General features: G+C 44.9%; 1 protein-coding gene across 4 annotated transcripts; it reads left to right on the forward strand.

The window, feature by feature from the left end:
* Positions 1-8: 8 nt before the first annotated feature.
* BROX (BRO1 domain and CAAX motif containing) lies at positions 9-17,370 on the forward strand. 4 transcript variants are annotated; one of them, XM_039883444.1, is made up of 13 exons: positions 10-152; positions 2,096-2,212; positions 4,858-4,964; positions 5,284-5,380; positions 8,334-8,429; positions 8,723-8,795; positions 9,606-9,711; positions 10,405-10,494; positions 11,443-11,528; positions 12,441-12,522; positions 12,834-12,984; positions 13,900-14,059; positions 14,989-17,370. In XM_039883444.1, the coding sequence occupies exons 2-13, from the start codon at positions 2,112-2,114 to the stop codon at positions 15,073-15,075; spliced, it is 1,236 nt and encodes a 411-aa protein (XP_039739378.1). In that variant the 5' UTR covers positions 10-152; positions 2,096-2,111; the 3' UTR covers positions 15,076-17,370. The 4 variants fall into 4 exon arrangements, with proteins under 4 accessions (XP_039739381.1, XP_039739378.1, XP_039739379.1 ...); XM_039883445.1 differs by lacking the exon at positions 10-152 and adding an exon at positions 580-845; XM_039883446.1 differs by lacking the exon at positions 10-152 and adding an exon at positions 1,538-1,816.
* The last annotated feature ends 8,040 nt before the right edge of the window (positions 17,371-25,410 follow it).

Genomic DNA, 25,410 nt, shown 5'->3' on the forward strand with positions numbered 1-25,410 from the left:
GCGCCCGGTCACGTGACCGCGGCCGGCGCACGCGCAGTCTCGCGAGGCCGAGGCTCGGTGGCCCGGCTGTCCGCGCCCTCCGCCTGTGGCCTGCCGACGCGGACGCCGCCTCGCTTCCCCGAGAGCCTGCCGTCCAGCCCCCGGGAGGCCCGGTGAGTATGTCGAGAGGACGGGGGCTCCCCGTCATAGTCTTGTCGCTGTCGTCCCCCCGGAGTCCCAAGCAGTGGGGCACCCCCTGTTACAGTCTCCATAGACTCCCGGATAGTTGTCCCCAAAGGTAGCCTCCTCCTACTACCCTGAAACCCACGAAAGGAAACCCACGCGGGCCCCGTGAACCGCTGGTGTAAGCCGCATGCGCGAAATTTCCGTGCGCGCCGCTCCTGCATGCAGGGGGGGGCTCTGAACTACATGGGGTCCATTCGCGGCCCCCCCGGGGGGACTGTTTGCTTTTTCACGGAAACGCCCACCGGGAAAGAGGGGCGCTGGGGTTGGCGCCTGCGCGGGGCGCGCACGGTCCGAGAGGCCGGTAAACAGGAAGTGGGGCCCCGGGCTCAGGCGCGCTGCTCGGGTCGGGGGACCCTGTCGCCAATCGGGTCCTCCTCCGGGTGGGGTGGCGGCGTCGGTCCCACCGCCGCGCTGCACCTACAGGACCCCCGCGCCTGCGTGTGGGTGTGGCGCTCCGCGACCCCACCCTCCGAATTCCTGAAAACGAATGCGGGGTCTCCGAAGCGGAAGGATGGGGCCGGGCGGACAGTTCCGTGTTGACCTTCCAGGTTCTGCAGTGGGGAGACGTATACAGAACGTCGGGCGTTTCCATCGACGGCGGGAGGCCGCCTTGGGAGAGTGTGTGTGGGAAATTTGCTGTCACAAAATTAAGCATATTGTTTGCCATTATCTCTAGAAGGCTCGATTTAGCTGTCTCTAGATGCTGTATTCGTTTTACTTCGGTTATACAGGAGGTTTACATGGATCACGTGTAAGGATCATATATATATATATATATATATTTTTAGGAGGACTTGTTAAATATTTTGAGTCATAAATGAGCTTGCTCAATTGTTTATTGAATACACAATGAATTTTCTCTTCATTAACTGTCTAGTGCTCTCCAAAACCGGTTTTGCCTTGAATAAGTAAATATTCAAGGGTAAGAGGGGTGTTTAAAGTAGGTGTTTTATACCCTGCGGAGCCTACGTTTTTTTCCCATTAAGAAAAGTTGATCGACAACATTGTATAATGCTTTCAAATTAAACCTTATCAGGATTTCGTATCTATGACTTCCTGGAATCTAATTGCCATATTTAAGTCCTCAGCTATGCCTTCCTGTAAAATCTGCACTATCTACCTCAAGGACTTTTAGGAGAGTGACATACTGGTTTTTTTTTTAACCTAAAAAATTAAGCTTAATTTTTTTTTTAAGTTGGCATTTCACTTTAATAGTTTTTCAATTATTTTGGTTTTTAAGTTATTGATCAAGTATTTTTTTTAATCATGAAAATATTGGTAATTATTAACTATTACGTGGAAAGTCTATTTCTAGAACATGCTGTAACCAGCCAGCAATATCATGTGGGAAATATAGCTAATTTAAAACCTATTTCTCTCAACCTTAGCAGACTAAACAAGGGTCACCATTTGACTCTCTTTCGGATATTACATTCATCTGGCCCTGGGCCCTTCTCACTTCCGCTGTCCAACCAAAGCCTAGTACTTTGCTGCTCAGAAGTGTAGTTTGGGAACCAGCAGTAGCAGCATCACAGGTGCTACCCCAGCCTGTCAAATTAGAACCTGTATTTTAACGAGACCTACTCTCCAGGTGATTTTTATGCATTAAGGTTTAAATATGACTGCTCCAGTATATTTAACATTGCAGTTATTGTGGGCAAATTTCCAGATACTATTTTTACTAGATCTGATCTAAACATAGATTACTATGTATAGACAAAACAAGATTGTCTTACAGCGGTGAAGTATTTTATTTTTATATGGGTCTGTTTTCTATATATCTTATATGAAAGTATATATATACCCTGCAGTCAGATTTTATTAAATATTTCATTTAACTTTTATATATTACGTACTTTTTTGTTTATAGGAAACATCTGGAGAAAATGACACATTGGTTTCATAGGAACCCATTAAAAGCCACAGCTCCCGTTTCTTTTAATTACTATGGCGTAGTCTCCGGTCCTGCTGCTTCAAAAATTTGCAGGTAAGTTTTAGTCAATCTCAGCAAGTACCGATTGAGCCACCCTTGGATACAAGATACTTATTTAGGTCCCATGGGCAATACAGAAGTACGTAACACAGTGTCCTTAACCGTAACACACTGTCCTTAACCGTAGTAGACTCCTTATAAACTTGTAAATGATGTGAAGAGTTAAATCGTAGGTTATTCAACTTTGACAGCCATCAAGGCCAGGGTCCTTAATTTAGATCAGTAAGTGAGTCCCAGAGAGGCTAAAACAATCAGAATAAAGGAGTTAAGCTATTTCAATAGTACAGAGATCCACAGCATCATACGTGGATGTGGCTAATTGGCCAGGTAGTAAATTCATTGAGTCACGTGGAGAGAGAGACCCTGTGTCCTGACTAGTGTTCGCATAGGAGAAAGGACTTGAGCTGGAGTTTAAATACCTTAGATCAAGGGTTGGCAAATTAGGTCCAACAGATTTGGGCCACTACTTGTTTTTATAAGTAAAATCTTAATGGAACACGGCCACTCCACCCCCACTTATTTGCATGTTGTCTGTGGCCACATTTGTCTTCTTTCCTTTACACAGCAAGCTGAGTAGTCCCAACAGAGACTTTATGACCCAGAGAGCTTAAAATATTTACTTCGGCTTATACAGAAGAAAGTTTGCCGATCCCTGACTTAGATAGAAGGGAGGAGAGAAAGTCATTTCTGCCGAAAACCTCGTGTTCTAGAGGTAGTGGCCAGAGCAGTTTGGAATAAAAAGAGATAGATGCAAGAGATATTTAGGAGTCGGCTGGCCAGACCGATGTGCTCTGGGAAGTTGAAAAGTGTTCAGTGTATTGAGATGTAGAAACCAGATGATCAGGACATTGATGGTAAATAAAAATTAAGAGAGTTGGTGCTTTTTTGTGGAAAGAAGTAATTGAAACAAAAAGTAGGAAAAGTGGCTTATAAATCAAGACCAGAGGTGAGCAAATTTTTTTCTTTAAAGTCTAATAATATTTTAGGCTTTGTGGGCTACGTACAGGTGCTGTTGCATATTTTTCTTTGTTCATTTTTACAAAATAAAAAAAGCTGTGGGCCATGCGAAGACAATTTACAGGTTATAGTTCACCAGTCCTACTCTTCGACTCCCAGAGATTGGTCCCAGTTAACTTTTATCTGTAGCATTGGGCAAGTCTCAGCTTTTAGTCATCAATAAAATGAACAGTCTAAATTGGATATTTCTAAAGTACATTTTTTTTAAATTCTATAATTTTAAGATGACTATAACTTTATAAAGTTGGGTTGCAGGTGACGATGGAGCACCATCCTAGACATAGCTAGCAAACTATTTGAGTCTAGAATAGGCCTTAAAGTTCAAATTTTCTGCTAGTCCAGGAATTACTTCTTCCCAGCTTCTAGCGCAGTTACTCAAAAATGACGTTCCTGAGGTATCCCATCCCATTTTTACTCAGCCGTATGTGATTGTTGGCGTGTGCTTTCTGGGAGTAGGGCCTCCTTAGAGCCAGTATCGGCGAATGAACACTGCACCTGGAGCATGCAGGGTTAAGTCAGTGTTCTCTTCCAACAGCACTGCTACGTTACAGCTCTTCAGAATCTTACGGTATTGGAGATGTTAGTATTCTTCCACTCAACAAAGAAATTCGACTCCATGCTTTGTTCTAGGCACCTACTACGTTCTAGATAGGCAGTCCTTATTCTCTTGGTGCTTACAATTGAAATTTAGTCTTTAGTCATTCATGCACAAGTGTCCTCCGTCATTGTTCGTGTAGTGTGGTTTCTGGAACCCTCACTAAACAAGTTGCCTTCTGCGATCAGATGTGGAACTGGAACAGGACCAAGTTAGAGCGGATGATGCAGAGCTAGGATTGGATCTAAAGTCGCACTAATAGGCGAGACCTCAAGAGAGAGAAGGGGGGAAGCCAGACTGAACATCTTGGGAGGTGGTAATAAGAAAAGGAGGTAAAAAAAAAAACATAGAAGGCACTTTCAGAGATAAGAGGAGAACTTGGAAATTTTAGCGTTCCTGGAATCACGGGAGAAAGAGTTTCAAGAAGGAAACGGCCTGCGACATTGCTGCAGAGGAGTAAAGGAGAATGGAGACGTTTTAAAGCGGCCACGTGTCTTTCAGTATTTTTCGTGTGTGTGTATAGAATTATAGAACGCAATTTTGTTTTTAAAATACTGTTTGCTGCTTAAAGTATATTTTGACATAAGGTCAAATTTTGAAATTTTAAGGTGATACTAAATTCATGTACAAAGATGTTAAATTTCCATTTTTCAAAAACTTCTTTTGTAAAACTGGTTAGTTTAGTTTATTCCTTCTTAATTCCTTCCTCTCGTCCTAAGAACTTGTGTTTGATTTTTTAAATGAAAACTTACTGTATACTTTTATTACATAATTATATCCATAATTTGCTCCTTTAATTGGACCGAGTTTATCTTAGTGCAAGTCTTCAAACAATTGTTAGTGGAAATTTCAGGCACCTCCAATGTCGGTCCTAATCGAATCGATCCCTGTGCAGTTATTAATACCTGCCAGGATGTGTACGTGTGTGCTGTGTTTGAAAGCTTTTACATTGGGAAATTTATGCCACTTTTACGTAGATTCTTTGTAGCACAGCTCACTCAGCTTTACTGTTTCTGTCTTCCATAAGTGACTTGAGATCGTCCCGAGCACGACTGCTTGAACTGTTCACTGATTTGAGCTGTAATCCAGAAATGATGAAGAATGCAGCAGATTCATATTTTTCTCTTTTACAAGGTTGGTTATTTATATGAATTTCAGGGTTTTTGAAAGACAGCTATACAGAAGTTCACATTTACTTTTGGTTCCTGGCTATATTGTTTGGTGTGCCTGAGGTTCAGAAATATGAGACTGTAGGATGGTCTTTTTAACATTTTGAAAATTAAATGTGTGTGTACTTCGTATTATATTGCCTTAGGAGGAGGTGTGACATACAGGAAGGGAGAGGGGTTAGAAGTTTCATTCAGGTACCTGGAAAAGTCCTTATCTGAAAAATTTTCTAAATAGAGCACTTGATATTTCTTCTAAAACTGAAATGTTCTTTATCTTTTTATAGGTTTCATAAATTCATTGGATGAATCTAGCCAAGAAAGCAAGTTACGATATATTCAAAATTTCAAGTGGACCGACACGTTACAAGGACAGGTCCCCAGGTGAGCAGTGCCAAGAGGACCAAGTCGAAGCCAGTTTGGAACTATTAGCCACTGTTAACTCACACAGCCCCTGTGTTTGAAGAAATAAAATATAGATGCGATCAGCATTTTCCCAGCAGGAAGTTAATTTTTAGTGTTTTACCTAAACTTCTAATACTTCCTATTAAGTAAAAGCATAATTTGTTTCTCCTAGACCAGATCTATTTCTGAGATCATCGAGCGACGTTAACTAGAACAGCCTTGACTTTGTACAGAGAACGTTTGGGAGTTCGGAAGCCAGCGCTGGCTTCTGGTCTCTGCCTCCTTTCAAGCAGAGCAGGATTCTGGTTTTCGCCCTACTTTTCTGATGGAAAGTTCAGACGTCCTTGGTCAGTCTCTCTCTTTCTCTCGTTCTCCCTGCTTTCACCCTAGCTCTGTACTCTTTTCGACTCGCATTATTTGTTCTCTTCCTAATTTCTCTCTCTTCTTTCTGCCCTTATTAAAAGCTTTCCCTCGAACTTCCTCATCGCTCTTGTGAAACTACTTCACAGAGGTCTGATTAGGACAGGAAACATCATAATGGTGCCAGATTTTTGTTTAACTGCTTTTTTTGCACCGTCGGGCTGTTTAAATGGTCATATCTTTATCTCACGTCACTTTAGAATCACCATTTGATAACATCAGAAGGGAGGGAAATGGAGATCGCCGAAAGACCAGGGTGGGCTCTGGCTTCCCACGCCACTCAGGCACTGTCAGCTCTTCCTTCTGCGAACTCCTGCTGCTTCCGCTGTGTCGGGGTTACAGAGACTAGAGCTCTTGTGAGGAACGAACTAGGAAAAGTGACGTGAAGTGACTAACGCCAGGCATCTTGAATGCACATTGAACGAATGTCGGTGTCCTTCCTTTCTTGGGAGTCTTGGATGTAGAATTCATAAATTAGGTATTAAGCTGGGGACTAACGACGGATCCTTTCCACATTTTAGTAGTCAGACATACTAAGATTTTTCAAGTCTTCATTTTCCGTTTTTCTTTCTATGACAGCTTTGCGCTTCATCTAAAATTAAGGAATGTTTTTCTTTAAATTTCTTTTTGTTTTATACAGGCAAACTTATTATTACTTTATAAAACTTGGGCGGAATGCAAAGTGTTTTTGCATTATATAAATTGATACTTTTTTCTACTATGCCAAATTTGGATTCTTGTGACAGCATTTTTCAACAGTTTTACAAGACAGTGAAGAATTACGTGATGAAGGTCTTAGGTAATAATACTGAATGTTCTGGAAATCTGAGATTTTTAAGTTACTTTATCTTTGATTGCTGCTTATTCAATAGACGCTGCACGGTATCAACTATGTACTCCAACTACTATTTACGTTAGGTGCAATAGATTGGAGTCTTCGGAGCAAGGCAGGTTGAAATAACTCAGATTAAAAGAGACTTATTCATGAAACTCACATAACTTAGCAAAACTCATTATTTAAAGATGAAGTTTTAGATTAGATATGTCTACGAGATCACCAGATACAATTGATTTGAAAATTCTCAAAGATGAAATTAACCCCTTTCCCTTTAAAAAAAAACAGGGCAGCTCGCTGCCCGAGTTCGTTTAACATCCCACGTAGGAACCCCACGTTTTTTAGCATTTGACGTTTTCAGCCATTGAACTGCTAAAAACAGAAAGCTGTAAATGTTGTTTCCAAAGACTATCAATACACTAGAGCGATGCGAAATAATAATAAAAGCGAGATATTTCACGGCAGACTTTGGGGATGAGGTTAGGACTGTGATCTGCGAATTATCTCGGAGTGAATGGGGAAAGGGTTAAACTATGCATTAAAATTTTTGCAGCAGGGTGAAACTTTTAAGAAGTTTGTCATTGTTTTTTATGTTATAACATGTTAAACGAGATAGCTTATAAGTTATTTTTGAATGACTATTTTTTTGTAAGCATTTTTTTTTAATCTAAATGTCTCCACGTGTCTCCATTCCTTTTAAGATGGAGGCACAGTTAAATAAAAAAATACAAAGCAAAATCATTCTAGTTTCTTCTCTTTGGGTCATTTTTTCAATATCTTAGGATTACATGTGTAGAATAAGGATGTTGCTTTTGTTTCCTTTATCATTTGCAATAAATGAGGTAAGGCATAAAGAATTTTCAGGGTCTTACCAGAACGATAATGATTAAAAATTAGTATTATCTTATTTGTTTTATAAGCTTTTGCCATCTTTCTGTCATATTAGTAGTAGAATCTGAAGGAAACCAGATACCAAATGTACTCATTTTTGAGACCTCTTTCTTCGTAGCGCACTCCGCCTTGGCATTTGAAACCTGCAGCTTCGCTTCCGCTTGGCTTTTCGCCCTCCTGTGCCTCGCTTTGTTTTCACAGACCATCTGCTCCAGTCAGGCTCGTTGGGTCCCTGCTGTCGGGGAAACCTCCGTCCTTTCTTGTGCTTCCACAGCGTCATTCCTCACCCGAGACGGCCTTCTGCTTCCCAAGGACAGTCCAGACCGCACACCACGCAGCCTTCCGTAGTCGTTGTAGCCTGTAACCACCTATCCTCCGAATTCCGCTTTCTTAGCATGTGGCCTAAGAACCACCTGCTTCAGAACCAGCTGGGAACTTGTTCAAAATGAGACTCTGGGCCCCTCCCAGGACTTTCTAACTCTCTGGGTTTAAGTCCCAGAAATCTATTTTTAAAGCTACTCTCTGCAGGATAACCTTTGGGGATAACTCCTATTCTCATGTTTACTATTATGAAGTACGTACTGGGCCATTGTGTTAAGTATTCATTGTTAATTTGTGTGTGTGTGTGTGTGTGTGTGTGTCTTCCCGCCTATATTAAACACAAGGACCATTTTCATTTCGCAGTTAACAGATAGTCTTTATAATTTTGAGTTGGACGTACAATAGGTGTCATGTAGCGATGTCTCATTAATTGGCAAAACTTAATGATCATATTTCTAATTCTAGTGCCCAGCAGGATGCTGTTTTTGAATTAATTTCCATGGGATTTAATGTAGCTTTGTGGTATACCAAATATGCTTCAAGACTGGCTGGAAAAGAAAAGTAAGTTAAAGGGGAAGGGTTTCTATGCATGTGTGTTATTTTTTCGGGGTATGGAGCTGCATTAAACAGTCTAAGCTATTGATAAAAGGTGCCACTTCTGATAAATGGAAAGTTGCCTCATCATGTTACCATTAGAGTTATCAGAGTTACGGAGCCTGGTGTTAAAAGGGAAAAAAAGAAACTAGCGGTGAGAAACACGAGTGACTCATTCGGTTTTATGGGAGGCAGTAGCTGTCGGTTGTGACAGCAGAAACGGGGTCCCTCCTCTGAGCAATGTTCCTCCTGTCTCTAAGCGTAACAGAAGAGGAAGCCAAAGAGGTCCATCGAAGCCTGAAAATTGCAGCTGGGATTTTTAAACACTTAAAGGTAAAGTAATAATAATAAAATATGTTCTTACTGTTTATAATTCTCGAATAATTTTTATTTAGGAGGATGGGGGGAGGAGATGATTTCATTATGTGACAAGAACTAGTATGTTTTCCTTATGTCGATGAATGTAGCCAATTAGAAATATTAAATGTCTCCATTTTAGGAGATCAGCAGTGAATGTTACAATTAGAAAATTCAAGTTGTGGTTCACTGCTTATTTTTCTGTCTCTTCTGAGAAGATAGGAGAAAACAGAGCACCGTGTTTGATGGTTCTCACCATTTCCCATTATCCTCTGTCCGGTGCTTCTGCAAGACTGAGCTTGGGGGTAAATTCTCCTGGAGGCCAATGTTGGATTTTCTCATGATAAAATAAAGTGCTTTTACAGCGATTAAAAGGCTCTGATCCTGACTTAGCTATAGAAATGTAGTCTTCTTCGTCTCTACAGTTATTAATGCGAATGGACGACTCTGGCGTCATGCAGAAGGGAACTTTGGTTACTGTTTCAGTTAAACGTTTTCTGAGATGAAGATATGACTTATATATCAAACCAGTCTATTATGACCCAAATTTTGCTCTTGGATTCCTTATTTTTACAAAAGCTTTTAAAAAGCTGTGAAAGTTTCAGTATGCAGCAGCTTTTATTCTCTGTAAGCTTAGTATTATTTTTCTTTTGGGGGGCGCATTTTTTTGTTAGTACCCTAAATTTCTGATAAATCTTCAAACCGAATGTGTCAACTTCCATTTTCTTCATTACTCACAACTGGGTTAGACTAAATATGGCTTTTTTGGTTTTCTTTCTCTCTCAGGAAACTCACATCCCAAAGCTTATCACACCTGCAGAAAAGGGGAGAGATTTAGAAGCCCGGCTGATAGAAGCTTATATTATCCAGTGTCAGGCTGAAGCTCAAGAAGGTATCCTACCTATTGGAAGATTTTTTGTTTTTTGAAGGAAGTCTCTATTGGCCTTTAATTCTTTTTTCCAAAATCAGAATAAGCTAGAATTGAGGTTCAGAGTTTGAGACATTTATAGAAAGGAATAACTTTCCCTTTAGGATTTGCCTCATTTTTAGTTAGGAAAAGGCCTCACAACTTAATGGCTCTTTTAAAGAGGATTTTGATTTCCTGCTGTTTCTGACAGCATAGAATTCATTCCGTAACTCATCTTTGTAACTCATCTTTTCCACCTCTACCGTGCCGGGCTCATTCTGTTCCTCTTTCATTATGCGGCTTGGCTTGAAATCTTTAGCTTTCAATCGCAGGAAATAAATGAAGACTTAAGATGAAAACAAGGAACTTTGTAGGCTTTTGTTTTTCTTTATTTCAGACTCCAATGCCCTCAAAGGCTTCGTTTCCTCTTAAATCATGCTTTTTTGTAGTGGTAATTTTCTGCAATTAGCTAGTTATTGGCTAGTGATTTATTTAAAGAAATGGTATCCAAACCAACAAGCTCAGTATTCTGTTTGTTTGCATTTTCTGTAGCTTTTCATGTTAAAACCTTTGACAGACAAAATCTCAAATCGTCAGTCTAAGCTTTGCTGTAATAGTTGAACGTAGAGTGATTGCAGGTGAATGGAATGACATACTCATTTTGTGTTCTGGTTACAGTAACGATCGCCCGAGCTATCGAGCTGAAACATGCTCCTGGCCTGATCGCTGCGCTGGCCTACGAAACGGCCAATTTCTATCAGAAAGCGGGTCAGTGTGCTTTTCTGTTGTATTTTTTAGTCTTCAGATGTTCAGATTGTCCTCTTGGCTCAATAGGGAACAAGCAAATCATAAAGATTCTCAGATGTTTCATTATTTGCAAAACCGGAATAATATCTGCATTATTTTTATTAATTTTGTTTAAAAGAAAATAAAAGAATTAGCTGTTCACAGTTAACAGGCTGCATAGCTTCTAATGGAAAGGAGGATACTATATTTTTTAACCAGTTACATCTAATAATTTTACTGCTCTTTTGCTTTTGAAATTTTTTTGGTCTTTATAACAATTTCATAGTCGCTATCTTTATTTAGACAAGAAACCGAAATCCAGAGAATTAACATAACTGACTCGTAATTTAACTGCTAGCAGGTGGGAAGCTGGGACTAAAACTCAGATTTTCTCATTAGTCTATTTTTCTTTTCATTCACTTATTTAGAAAACATGCATATGTTTCAGTTTACGGGATGGTTACTGTTTTAGTTGTTGGTAAACGAGAGGTCAGTAGAACAGAGTCACAGTCCGGAGAAAGAGACAGGCACGTAGCCACATCGTGATGGCAGTGACCTGGGCATGCCAGAGGAGACTAGGCTCTTCTGTGCATTGCTGTGTCAGACCAGTTTTAAAAATTTGATAATATAATAGTGTAATTTGTACTTACCTTGAACTTCTTAGTCATACCTGTTTTGATCGTTATGTTAAACTTAAGTTGCATGACTCATCATATCGAAGAGGGGTCGTGGTATTTAGTCTCATGGAGTTAAAATAGAGCTATGGGGAAAACAAATCACTTTAAATAAAGTGAGGTTTTTAAAAAATGTGTAAATCCTTGGGTTTTAGACTTGAATGGCATTCTGCTTTTAGCATCTGAACACATGAACTAAAAGGCTTCTAGTGAATCAGGGTGAAATTATATTCTGCTTTTTAAAATGTAACTTTAGATCATACTTTATCCAGTTTGGAGCCTGCCTACTCTGCTAAATGGAGAAAATATCTTCTCTTGAAAATGTGTTTCTACACAGCTTATGTAAGTATCTATAACCCCGAAACGGTGTAAATTACTGTCATTCTGATCCCCGAGTGCCAGGTCTGTCATCTCGCCAGGCTTAGTTTTACAGACAGTGGACAGCTGTCAGTACACGGTCACTGGCTGCCGGCGCAGCCACTGCGAACTGGAGTAGGAGGTGCCGGGGGCTGCGCACGGAGTCCAGCCGTGGAGTTACCGATTGTCTTAAACCCGCTCTTAAGCTGGAACCTTCTGCACACTTAATAACAGTGTCTCCTTTCATCCTGTATGTGGAGGAAGACGTTTACTGACCCCAGCTGCCAGGCACACCACAGCGAGTGTCACCTCGAGTGGTGACAAAGCAGTCATAGGCACTGCTTTGGGAGTCACTGCTCAGTCTCTCTCGCCCACCACACAAGTTTATGACTTTGTTGGGTAGAATATTACATGAGTGAGAATCAGAAACCTCTTTCAGATCTGGACGAGCGTTTTTATTTCTTTTGCCTTCTCTGTCTTCAAGCGTACTGCGTGACCACGCGCTGTCCTCCCCCAGTGGACATGCTTGAAGAGCCGAGGCGGCCACCTTCCGCCTCTTGCCTTTCTTTCTCCTAAAGCCCGTTCAGGCCGCGACCTCAGTACCCCCCCCCTTTCCGTCCCCATTGTCACAGAAACTTTCCCCTTCGTCCACTGCGCCCTGGTTTTAAAAACGGGTTTCAGCAAGTCCTTGTTGCTGTCAGCCCATGCTCGGAAGGCCAGTTTGGCTCAAAGCCGTGACATAATTCCACTTACTCAAATAAATTAACGTAAGGATCGCCCTGAAACTTCAAACCGTGGGCAGAGGCATCGATTCACCTGCCACGCGTATAATGAAGCAGAGCTGGCGGGGAGCATCGTTCGGGGGGAGAGTGAATAAAAGTGCGTTTCCTCCACCAGGCGTACTGTTACCACGGTCAGACGCTGCTGGCTAGTGACAAATGTGGCGAAGCGATCAGGTCCCTCCAAGAAGCCGAGAAACGTGAGTGTTTCTGCCGGAGTATGAACTCCTTTTTTAAAAACGTGTTTTATCATAAAGGGGTGAGGCGTTTAAAAGAAATTCTGGCTCAGTTCATGAAAGCGAATGGGAATGAGGTAATTGGAGAAAAAAAAACGTTTCAAAAACCTGAAATCTGTAGAAAATACCCTCCTTCCCCTCGCACTGGTCTGCGTGTTGCTGTCACACTAGGTAAAGAGCAGCGAAATTGCCCACCATCTGCAGCTTACAGCCTTTTAGTGGAAATGCTCAAAAACGAATTACAGCCAGACCACTCTGTGTCCCTTCACGTGCAGTTTACGCAAAGGCGGAAGCATTGTGCAGAGAATATGGAGAAACCAAGGGGCCGGGGCCGACGGTCAAACCCTCGGGGCACTTGTTCTTCAGGAAGCTCGGAAGCCTGGTGAAGAACACCCTGGAGAAGTGTCAGCGGGAAAATGGGTTTATGTGAGTCCCGCCCAGTACTGCCGTAGCAATAGCGATAATCGTACACACTGACCCTCGAACAACCCAGGTTTGAGCCGCCCAGGTTCACGTCCACGCAGACCGTTTCCGGGAAATGTCTGCCCTGTTTCTGGTCCACGGTTGGGGGTCTGTGGCCGAGGCGGGCTGACTGATCTGCTCCCAAAGATTTCATGGTGAACTGCGGTTAATCCGCTCTTTAAGTTGATAATACAAAGTTCACCTGTGTTGGACCTAACTTTTATGCTGCCTCTGGCGATGATGATGATATACAGAAGCAGCCGTTAAACTGGAGCCTGCATTCGTAGCCTGTAGCCGGCTTAGACCACCCCGATTTTTCTCGTTTCCCGGCCCTTCCTCTGCACATTATGTATCTGGTCTCAGCTCCTTCTGCGTGTCCTTCGCGCCGTGCCTTCAGCTACCTGCAAAGCAGGGAAATTCATTGTCCATCGGGCAAGCACTTTGTCGTTAAGTCAGCATTGCGTAGACTGCCGATCACCACCCGCGTGGGTTGCTAGAATCTATTTGTCCCCCTTCCCTCTCTTCATTGTTCCACCGGGGATGTCGTCTGGTCGTGCCGAGCTCTTGCACGCCCTTGCACGTGCCCAGTTTAACCCCCATCGCTTCCTTTGGAAAGCCTCCTCGAACCCCCAAAATCTGGGTTCACGGCCCTCCTCGTGCATGCCCACGACGCCGCACCCGTCGGGGCTTCGGTTCCACTTGCCTTGTAGTTCACAAGGCGTCGTGACGCGTCCCGCCTCCGTAAGCGACGTGAGGCGCGAAAAATCCTCACCGCGTCACTGAGCTGTCTGTTGTCCCTCGCACAGGCCCTCGAACGCAGTAAGACAGCCAAATAGCTGACGGACAGATGAGTGAATTGCTGTTTAAATTATTTTGCAGTTACTTTCAAAAAGTCCCAACCGAAGCCCCGCAGCTGGAGCTCAAAGCCAACTACGGTCTCGTGGAGCCGGTGCCTTTCGAGTTTCCGCCTGCGAGCGCGCAGTGGACCCCAGAAGCGCTGGCCGCGTTCGACCTCAGCGGCAGACCCAAGGACGACGGTGTACGAGCGCGCGCCTGCCACTCACTCGCGCTCGCGTCACAGGGGTGCAGAGTTAGCCCTGCTGTTTTCCTCCAGATGAGTAGATAGCTGTGTCTAAGCGTGAACCTGGAGGCCTGCATCGTCTTCTGACTTTCTGCCCGACTGACTGACGCCGCTTCAGCGCACTGTCTCGCCCTTTCGCCGGCTTGGCAGAGCCTGCTTCGAGAAGGGCGGCTCGCCCGGCTTTCTGTCGCGACAGCGGTGCTCTTTCCGATTTAGCGTAGTGCGGGGCGTTTGAAGATTTGGCCTGATTTCAGCAGTCCACGAAGTACATCACCCCGGGCTAAAACGAGACCGCTTTCGTTCACTTTTCTCCAAGTACATCTCGGTGTGCTGAATCACATGGGGGCAGGTGGCAGTGTCGAGGTCTGACTTCCACAAAGGAGGGGTCTGGGAGAAGGCCGCGGGAATTACTTCGCAGCCGCGGCTCCTTCCTTGAAATCGGATGGTTTCTATACAATGTCCTACCCACACTAGAACCGCTCTTCCTGAGAACAAGTATCTCTGTGTCCTGTTCAGCCTCTAAGATGGGCCCGCGCACGTAGCCTGTACCCTCACGAGCGATCTCCAGACGTGAGGGTCCCCGCGCGTGGTTCCCCCTCACTGTCTCCCTGAGGGTCCCCGCGCGTGGTTCCCCCTCACTGTCTTCCTCAGAAGGAGGAAGAGCACCGTTCGCTTGATTTTCGCCTACCCGTCGCGTGTCCATCCTCACTGAAATGTCGCTTCTGACTGCGTCTTGAGTGGACACGACGTGTAGCTCCTGGAAAAGCTCCCTTCGTCTCAGTGTGATTTCTTAGTGCGTCTTTTAAAATCTGAAGCGGAAAAACAGTGTCCCTGTTCCAAACCTTAGCTTACGTTCTCACGCTCTGTCGTTCTTTCTTCCTCTCTAGACCAAACCCAAGCCAGAAGAGGTGGTGAAACCTGTGAAAGAACCCGATATCAAGCCCCAGAAGGACACGGGCTGCTGCATCTCCTAAAACACAGTGACGGGGCACACGGGATGAAACCGCGGAGCTGATCTCCCCGAAGCCTGTAGAATGATAGTGCATTCAGAGGGAATCTGCCTTCCGGTTATTCGTTCTCGATTTTTGGTGTAGCGGAGAGGTGTCGCGCTTCGTTTCCACACTCCTTTTAACCAGGACAACATGGGGAGGATTTTATTGTGCCTCTGAAGGGCGTGTTTGAGGGTTGGGTTCCCCCCCGCCCCAAATTCTGGGTGGTAATAGTCACAGAATAACATTGTAGGCCAGAATCATGTGGTGTCAGGTGTGCTGTTGTATCTTAACAAAAAAAATTTGTTTTCCTTCTTATTTGATACTGAAAGAATGGCAGGAGTCTGTTTTTGACAGACTTTTTCTTTCATGATTTTGTTCATCGTAGGACAGACTTGTTACGTTGAGTCAGTTAACTTTTCTAGTGGGGAAAAAAAGTTATTTATAGTTAAACATCAGAAAATCTTCATCAAATCCTTTACATACGTACGTATCTATAATTTACTCAAAAGATCAGTGTTTTTAGTTTGTCGAGACCATTCGAGAACTCACTCTTACCGTGGTGGCCCAGCACCCCGTTCCAGTCTCCATAAACCTACAGTGGCTTTTACAAGAACCTTTCTAAGGAATTTTTTCCTTAGAGGACAGAACTTTGTCACAGCTCGTAATGTTTCTGTATGAGAGAAGACAGGGCGACAGGTTTTGCAGAAGTCAAATAAGATGCGACGTAAAGAAAAAAAACACTAGGCTGTACACCTGAAACCGGCATAAAGTAATATTGAATATCTACTATAATTGAAAAAGAAAAAGAAAAAACTTTAAACCCAAAGGAGCTAGGGCGTCCTGAATGACGCTGGTCACTACTTCTTTGGGAGGTGACGGTACAATGCCTGACCCGATCTCCGTGTGCACTGTTTTTATATGGTTTTCTAATGTACATATTCTGTCAGAATTGTATTGCTTTAGGCCAGAGGCCATAGCAAAAACTTAACAGAGCAGACAGGTATAGTATGATCTTAAAAATAGTTTGTAATATTCGAAACCGTTTAGCACATATACAAAACTTGGGATGTAGTGGCTGCATAATCATTAAAAGAAGTCATACCTCTGTAGGTTTATTTTCTGATTGTTCTCTTGGGGCGTTAGCTAATTTTCCTATTATAAATGGATTGATTCACTTCATAGAAATAATAATAGTAATGTATACTGAGAGCTTATCACATGCCAGGCGCTGTGCTGAGTACTTACACGGATAAACCTGAATCCACACCGCAGCTTCGTGAGAAATAAGTGACATCTGCATAAAGCATCAAAATTGGACTGAACATTTCATTATGAAGAATGAATAGATTATGCTTTTCTGAATCAATATTGTATTCAAATAAATGATTACTTAAATCATAGTTTACACTCTTGAAAACTACATAGAATCGGAGCATTTTTTTAATATATGGCCATGCTACTAAAAATAATCTATGGAAATATTCGTTGCTGTAAAACATTTAACATTTGAAGCCGCAATTTCCAGAATAAGTGGAGTAATAACAACATTAATTTTACTTGGCTGTCTATAGAAAAAAATAATTAAATTTCACTGTATTTTGATTACAGAATCATTCATCTATCTGTTATATGCCATTTACTGACAAAACGTTCAGCAGTACTTGATGCCAGCTTGTTGCTCTCCGTCTAGAGGGTCTATTTCTCTTAGATCCTAGTGTTTGAGAACCTAGTTACTAGTTTTCACAGTGACATCGTTGTGGATCATACTACTGCATAGGGAATGAAAACATGGAATATGCTAGCTGCTTCTGTAAAGTCCAGTAAATCCTGGTGTTATAATCCATAACTGGCAGCCGTGACATAAGCAGATCATATTCTGTTGACGCAGCAAAGGTGACACTTTGTGACTGAAATACCCTATTATTTATCCTGTCTTTGAAGTAGTGTTGGAAATACGGGGAAGTTAACAAAAGTAGTTGCATGAAGGTTATAGAGAGATGTAACTTAACTGTTGCATACATTTCATACTTAAAGCAGATAATGAACAGCTAACATTCTGCTAAAAGTTGTTTGTATGATGAATTATCTATTTATAAAAATAAAAGTAATTTTACTTAGTTTCATTGGACTTTATATGCTTTTCAATAAATATTTTTACGTTTATTAAGACAGTAAGTTAACATGAAAATCATAATTCTTCCCAGTAATATTTTAAAATGACACATTTTCATCAGTTGTTTGATGCTGCGAGTTTATTAAATGTTCGACATGCCTTGACCTGTTTGGTTTCTGTTTGTTAGTACCTGTTACCTCTTGATCTCAAAGGAGCATTTCCACTGGCTCATGTATCGTACCTACCTTAGTCACAGTATTTATCCGGTATGATGTGTGTCATGTACTGTGACAAGCTAAGCTAGAGAGCTTATCGTTATCACTGTCCAACCATCTGTGGGAGACTTTGTACTTCAGCAGCTTGAGGTGGCATTTTCAGTGCTACATAAACGTACGAAGAAACAAAAGCACATTCAGAAATACTCTATTGTCCAAAGCAATCGTGCTCTAGAAAATACCACATTCCTTATCTTTTTTTAATATGTGCGTATTAAAAAAATATGGTGGCGAATACCGCTCCATGGGGTTCTGGACGTCCCATCCGGCCGTTCACCAGGGCCTTGACCTGTAGGGGAAGCAGGAAGGACCAGCAGCGGCCCCGGGAACAACGCTGAGTAGAGCCCAGTGCTGGTTCTTTGCTGCATTTTAACCTGGTTCACTTGCAAACATGTCACTGAAAGAACTCGAGGAAATTTCAGCTATTGTAACCGTCCTGAAGTTAAGAGCCAAGATTAGAACTAGCGTGTCATTTTGTTGATCCAGATTGTAATGGTATATTTCAGTGAAGGACTTAGGATGAGCTGAGAGTGTAAATGTAATGAGAAAAATATTAAAGGTAGCCATTTTAACATCAGGAAATAAAGACAATTACAAGTCTGTTCTCTCCTTATTTTTCCAATCCTATAGTACCTTCCCCCACCCATTAAGGTGTACTAAATATTAAGTTCTGGTATTACAGGGACAGGAGATACAGCAAGGAACACACAGGCCAAACCCCTCCCACTCTGGCCAGAGGGCGGGGCGGGGAGGGAAGGGAAGAGGGTGACAGACAAGATAAGTGAAATGTGGCGTGTGTTCAATGATAAGTGCTCAGGAGGAGAAGAGCGAGGCGGCGAGGTGTTCAGTGGCGGTGAAGGGGAATGGAAGTCGCCTGAAGAGGAGCTGAGACCCGAGTTAAAAGACTCAGTGAAGGAAATGAGAGGGTGATGTCAGGGAAGGAAGGCTGGCCCCGAGCCCGGCAGCGCTAAGGTTCCTGCGGGGACAGAGTGTGGGCTTGGAGTGACAGGAGCGAGGAAGAGTGGTCCTAGATGAGGCTGGCAACGAGCTGGGGGCCAGACCCGCAGCCGAGAAGGCCATCGTCAGGGCCGCGGCTCGCACCCTGGGTGAGGTGGGAACCCACTGGAGCGCTTCAAAGCGGAGGAGGAGGGACGTGATCTGGTCCAGGAGCGAACAGCCCTGGCTTCTTTGGGGACGTAGACTTCAGGAGGAACACTAGGAGGCCACCACAATCATCCGGGTAAGACAGGATGGCTTAGACCGGGGGCGTTGCATTCTGGAAATATCCAAAAGAATTTCCCGATGGACTTAACGTGGAGTCTGATGAAAGGGGAACAGTCAAGGATGACCCCAGTGTTTCTGGGGGACAGAAGAACTGGAAGAATAGAGTTGCCGTTTATCGAAGAGGGAAGATTGGCAGAGTAGATGTGAGTGGGGGCCGGGGGGACGCGGGAAGAAGCGTGAGCTGAAAGCATGAGCAAAGAGTCAGACGTGTGAGGTTTGACATGTCTGTGAGACGTCCAAGGAGAGACGCCAAGTACACAGCAGGGTCGATGAACCTGGAGATAGACATGCTGGGCATAAATGTGTGTGGAGAAAGTTTAAAGTCGAGGGCCAGATGACATCGTCAAGGCAGGGGATGAAAACAGAGGCGGTCCGATCACTGAGCCCCGAGGGACTCTGAGAGCGAAAGGTCAGGGAGATGACAGATCTTTTAATTACATCACGTGCTTGGGAACAAGTCTCGATAATCTAGATGTTCAGCTTTTAAGAAATGATAAATAGAGGTGAGCATAAGAAACTAAAGTAAAAAAGCATGTTGTAGGGACTATTTGGCCTTCTAAAAGGTCACCTACAAAACAATCATGTGTAGGTATTTGGCAATGCTCCCAAGATTTTTATAAATAAAAATAAGGAGATTCCACACCGTTCAGTATTGAGCCACCTCTATATGACAGGCACTGTGATTACAGGTGACTTCTGCATAGCACATCCCAAAATGTCCAGTAGGTGGCAGAAAACATCCACTAAATTGACGGCTGCTGTCTATGTCTCTGTCTCTCTGTCCCCTCTCCCCTCCCTTCGAGCCCCTCTGAATTGAAAGGTGTGTATGTCTATTTAATGCATACTATCATCATGAAGAAGCTGGCATTTTCTTACGAGAGCCAACGGCTACCATTAGTGTGTAAGGTAATAGGAGTGAGCCAGGTGTCTGGGGGATGGGGTGCTTCGCCCAGATTCAAAATATATGAGTTGGGAGATGGTTTTGAAAGATAGACTGTCATGTGACTGTTAGGCCTTCTTCTTAACCTTTTAACATTGAAGCCTTTTAGCTTGGGGTGAGGCAGGGAAGAGGGTGCAGAAAGCAGAAAGCAAAAACCGTTCTTGAAAAAAAAACGGATCACTAAGTCACAAGTCTCTGTTTCCATCTAGAAGTTCTGTCCTTTATCGCTCTCCTTAGGGCCCTGGTCCCCGAACTTGCCTGCATGTTGGGATCACTTGGGTGGCTTTGAAAATAAGCAAGGCCTGTGTCCCCGCCCTCCAGACTGCCTGAAGCCCTATGCTTTAGTCAGGGCGAGGCTGTTTGAAGAGGTGAGATGTTTCTCAGAGAGGGATGCCTCAGGAGATCAGGTCAGGTGAATGAAGCAGAACGATACAGCAGTCAGAGCACGAGGGGAGCAGCATGAAAGTCCAGAGCAGATGGAACCTTTGTCAGCCTTCAAGGTTAAGGACAGTAATAGCAATAGACCACTGGCACGCAAGTTTGAGCTCTTGGCATCTCGGTGGATGCTAAGCTTCTGTTATTAATTTATTTTCCCCAGGAGCTTGTTCTTTCTTTTAGCATGTGAATTCCTTGGGGGAGGATTTGCTATCTTCTCTGGTCTTAATCGATCCCAATATCAGTATGTGTTAGATGAATACTCTAGAAAACGAAATAAGGTATGACATCCTTCTGGGAACACCAAGAGCCCCAAGACGGGCAGGCTGGTTGCTCCTGCTTCAGGCCACATAGAAGTGTACTTTTCCACCTGAAAATCACATACAGGCAGGTCCTGGAATGGCATTTCGTTATAACATTGACAAGAAGCAAGACTGACTGAACTCTGGTTTGCTACAAACTCACGGAGCTCCCAAGGCCAGACTGACGTATTTTTCCGTTGCCCCCCACTCCCATGACACCTCTTATTGGCCTTGCTCCTGTGAAGTTGGAATGGCATGAGGCAGGTCACAAAAGGTCGATGATCGTGAAGCCTGAGGTTGCTTAAAGGAGAAGCTTCTTACAAGGATGTCCGTACAAGATGGGGAGTTCTGAGCTATTTGGCCTATTAAGTTTTCCTTATTTCTCTGCCTACCGGGAAAGTGACAAGGGAAGCAGAGGGAATGGATCAAAGGCCCAGCCATAAAGGCTCCTAATGAACTGTGTCACCTGGAAGCTGGGGGCCGAGGGTATGGAACCAGATGACGGGGCATTCCTCAGTGGAGCGCCTCATCCTAGGAAGGGACGCAGGGCTGCGGGCCCCCTGGGCCTCTGCTCCTCCGCCATTATTGCCATGGCAACGGCACCACGGGGAGTGTTTGAGACGCATCTGATTTTCATCTCCTTCTGACGCATTCTCCTGCATCCGGGAATTGCAATCAGTAATGAGAATATGTGTGGATTCTTTCTCAGTCTAAATTTTTATTGATAAGCGCCCCCCACCCCAACTCCACCCCAGTGATACAAGTTCTGTTAGTCAATCGTGGTCCGTTAGTAGTGACGTTTTGCACAGTAGTATAAATGCCTCAAGGGACTTGGGTCTGGGAGTTTGTGGCTGAAACTCTTTGTCATGGGGCTGCAGTGCAGAAAAGCTCTGTTCCTCAGAAGAAACTCTGGGCATCACGAAGTCTAAATAAATCCCCTTTCGGATTTGACGTGGGGTATGTTCTTCCAAATAGCCATCCTGGCTTTCTTGGGGCTTACTTTACAATAAGCAAACATTAGCGCTTACTTTACAATAAGCAAACGTCGCTAATGACTCTTGTGATATATCAAAGTTTTTGAGAACTGGGTGCGTTTCTCCCAAAGAATTAAAAATAAACAATCTAAGCTTTGGAGAAAGTATTTGGGGAAAAATGGATGATTTTCTTATTTATTTGTCAACAAATTTTCAAAACTTGGAAATATTACACAAACACAGACTGCGCTGGCCAAAAAAAAAAAAAAAAAAAAAAGATAGCTGTGATATAACAGAAAAACACAGTAATAAAATCTAAGCGCAAGTGTCAATTCTACCATTTCCTAATTGTGGGATTTTAGGTGTCCAGATTTCTGAGCTCCAGGTTCTTTCTTTGTAAACAGGGGTGACATTTATTTATTCCTCGAGGATCATTGTTAAACAGAATGAGGTAATAAATGGAAACGCTTTTAAAGCTGTGAACGTTAGTTGTTAATACTTGATCAATGGCCGTTATAGGCTGTTACATTGAAGGTCCCCAAAGTACCACGCCTTCTGGAATTCACGGCCCTGCAGAGACCCACATGGGCTTGGCCACGTGACTTGCTTTGGCCAATGAAATAGTCGCAAATAGGATGCAAGTGGAGCCTTGATTAGCACTTACACGTGGCAGCTCGTCCTCTCAGAAGTTGCCTGTTGTAAAGGAGCTTGAGCTAGACTTCTGAATGGTGAGAGGCCACACAGAGGGGGCTGGGGCTTCTCCAGCCATCAAGGCTCCCAGCTGTCCCCCGGAGCATTCGTCAGCCAGCCTCCAGCCCGGCCCTTGAGATCTGCGCTCAGTGGGAACCTTGCCCGTATGGTGGGTTAGGGCTTGGAATTGTTCAGATGCCTCAGGCACCCCAAGAGCATGCCAGGGATCCCGCCGCTCAGGACCCTTGAATGCTACAGAACCCCCGGTGCCCCCAGCGCACAGTATGCACCCCTCGGCAGGCCCTCGGTACCCCAGTGCCCGCTATGCACCCCTCAGCAGGCCTGGGGAGAGCGAGCCCTCCAGGCCTCCGCCGCCTCGGCCCAGCCTCACCACCGTACGTTTTCCCGGGTGGCGGGGCCATCCCCTCCCGCCCCCCAAAGCCGTCTGATACAGTGGCTGCAACGGTGGCGAGAGTCGTTTCCGATTCGAAAGAGCTGCTGGCGGGGACCCAGACTCCTCCGGAAACCAGGGCCCCCAGGTCCCCCCGAGTAGGCCTCGAGCGCCCTTGACGTCTGGCTTCGGGGGGACGGCAGCCTTTGTGCAGTGCGGCCTCGGGCATTGGCAGACACCTGGTTTCTCCTAAGAGCCCGTGATGGGGAGCAGGTCCTGGCCCGGTACCGGGTCTAGGCCTGTCCGGGACCCCCGGCCCCGGCGCGCTGCGGACCCCGCCCCCGCCCCCCAGGTGAGCGGGCCCAGCCGGCAGGTGTCCCGTCAGGTGTCCCTCGTTGGAAGACCCCCGCCGGCCTGGCCCCGCTGCACCAAGGCAACAGGCCGTTCGTTAGGTTCCGTCCTGAAGTTCTTCGGGAACTTGGGGTCCTCCGAGAGCCCAAGCGGGCGATGAGGCCGCTCGGGACCCCTGAATGGGTTGGAAGCCCCAGCACCCCTGACCCACGCCGCGTGCGCACGGGTTGGGTTTAACCCAAAGAAACGAACCACAGCAATCTTTCAGGGGGCCTGGGGCAGCAGGGACCCCCCTGGCTTCTGATGCCATGCGGGGCCTACACGCTCAGGCGTCCACCTCCTGGGAGGGGCCGCTCGAAGTGCGGCCTGATCCTGGGCTTGCGAAGGGGCGACAGGTGGCCCTCGTTCCTGGCTCTGCTCCCACCAGCCAAGGCTTCAGAGTTCGCGGGACATACGGTTTCAGGCTTGATCGGAGCCTCTGTGAGGAGTGGGCTTGGACAGGACCCAGTGCCCTGTGATTGTCTTCCTCCAGCCTGCACATGACCGTGGCCTCAGCCAGCAGCTGCCTGCAGCCTCAGGACAGACCCAACAGAAGCTCCCAGGTGAGCCCCTCCTAGATTCCTCACTCAGAGAAACTGTGACCTAAGACATGTTTGTTTGACGGTGCTACATACTGGGGTAATTTTTTACAGAGCGATGGATAACTAATACGTTTTTTCCTCCTAAATATTCATAAGGACTCAGAATGGGAATGGTCTCAGAGGGCCGGGTTTTGCCTTACTACCGAAGGCAAGACCCAACTCACTGAGCTGTGTCAGCTGTGTCTCCCACCTTACTGTGTGGTGCTGGGGCGCGGGCCCCCAACCTTCTCCTGCAGACCTAGTGTGTGTTTCATTTGCTGTCACTGTCGATTCCCATATTGTTCACTCGCCGATTCCCCCTGGGTCTGCAACGTGCCGGGGAAGACTTCTCTGTAATACTAGTCATGAGCGTTTTAGCGAAAAAAATATTAGGCTTCCAGTAAGTACAACCCTTTAGTGACAGAACTCTCTTACTCAGGTATCCATAGCCATTCTCCCCAAAGTGTGATCGTAATATCAAATTGACTCAGTAGAAAGGGATTCTGCCATTAGCAAGACTCTGTAACCGGAGCCAACACTGCCAAGCAACAAGCTAGACAGTGGTCTAGTTCTCACCACCAGTCTTGACTCCTGGGCTTATTTAGTGGGTTCCGTCTCGGGCCTTATTGCCCTTCCATGTCCCCTAGCCCTGATCAGCATCATCGCGGGCCATCCGCCCCCGGTTTTGTATCTTTGAACTTGGAGAAGGCGTTCCGGTCCTAGTCCGGAAGGCATCTCTGCCTTTGTGTGAATTCATGGAAGCTGAACAGTGGACGGGAGCTCCTAAGATGCGGTGATATTTTGGGAAAGGGCTGCCTAACCTCCACTTCCAGATGTCGAAGCCCTACGTTCTTGCCAAACCCCAAACATCCCCCGCAATGAAACAAATTACGTAGCAGAAAGTTTTGAATCAATGAGGTAAATTGAAATGATTTTCTGATTCTCGATGTTTTAGGTTATCACCACACTTCGTTGTGTGTAATGGAGGTAAACTGAAGTCAATTTTAGTATTTTTCTTTCTAATGATGAAGTCACCTAAAAGTGAACCTTCAGAGTGGAGATGCAGGAAGTCTGAAGGGATCGGAGAATCTCTTCGGCAAACACACCCAGGAACCCACACACTTCGTCTCCATTTATAAATCATTTGAATGTCTTTCTCTGAACGAGCAGCCTGCCAAGAATTCTTTGAGTCTTTTCATCTTTGCGGGCTTGTTCGGGATGATGCCCTTCAGTTATTCCTGTAAACGTTTCTGTCCTCTGCCAAATTGCACCACCTCCAACCACGAGATGTGATTGTTTTTATACCGACAGCAAAATCAAACTAACTACACACCCAGGGCCACTAGTGCATTCGAAGCGTCGAGGACCGACGGGTCTTGCAATTCACGTTAATTCTCGCAGCTAGCTGCCTTCTTCACGGAGGCAGGGGCCCCGTGATTCGCCGCTAGGAGTCAAACTAGTTTCTTTTTCTGGAGTGCGCTGTGCGGGTCCCAGATGCTGCTGCTGTGATTGTTTGTTTGGCCCAGGTAATAAGTACGTTTTCATTCGCTCTCGTCTGAGTTCCTTAATATTCCTTAAAACCCATTAAAAAACACCTGCCCTTTGATCAAACCTCCAAAGCCTCATTTTCAGATTCGTCTTATTAAGGCTCTAGAACAAGCCTGCACTAGGTACTTCACAAGTCTTAGTGCACTTACTGGAGTATTATTTCCCGTAACATCCATGAAATGTGCAGTAAGCACACGGAAGTCCACAGAGCTGTAGGCTGGAGAGATGCGGCAGGAAGATTAATTAGCTTTGATGCTGGTTTCCATGGGTGGTGATTTCTTGCTTCCGCGATGCTACACAAACACAGCTGTCAGAGTGCGTTGGGTAAATCAGCTGCTAATTAAATTAAATCCCCACTAGAATTAAGGCAGCAAAGTACATTGTCTTGTTTTCT

Source organism: Pteropus medius, unplaced genomic scaffold (assembly GCF_902729225.1).
Source record: "Pteropus medius unplaced genomic scaffold, Ma_sr-lr_union100, whole genome shotgun sequence".
Taxonomy (NCBI): Eukaryota; Metazoa; Chordata; class Mammalia; order Chiroptera; family Pteropodidae; genus Pteropus; species Pteropus medius.

What these genes read in the sequence shown, in the direction of transcription:
- BROX (XM_039883444.1), top strand. Translation starts at nt 2,112, where the DNA reads ATGACACATTGGTTTCATAGGAACCCATTAAAAGCCACAGCTCCCGTT. An exon ending in ATATTTTTCTCTTTTACAAG is followed by an intron (nt 4,965 to 5,283) that starts GTTGGTTATTTA and finishes ATCTTTTTATAG; the next exon opens with GTTTCATAAATTCATTGGAT. An exon ending in AGACTGGCTGGAAAAGAAAA is followed by an intron (nt 8,430 to 8,722) that starts GTAAGTTAAAGG and finishes CCTGTCTCTAAG; the next exon opens with CGTAACAGAAGAGGAAGCCA.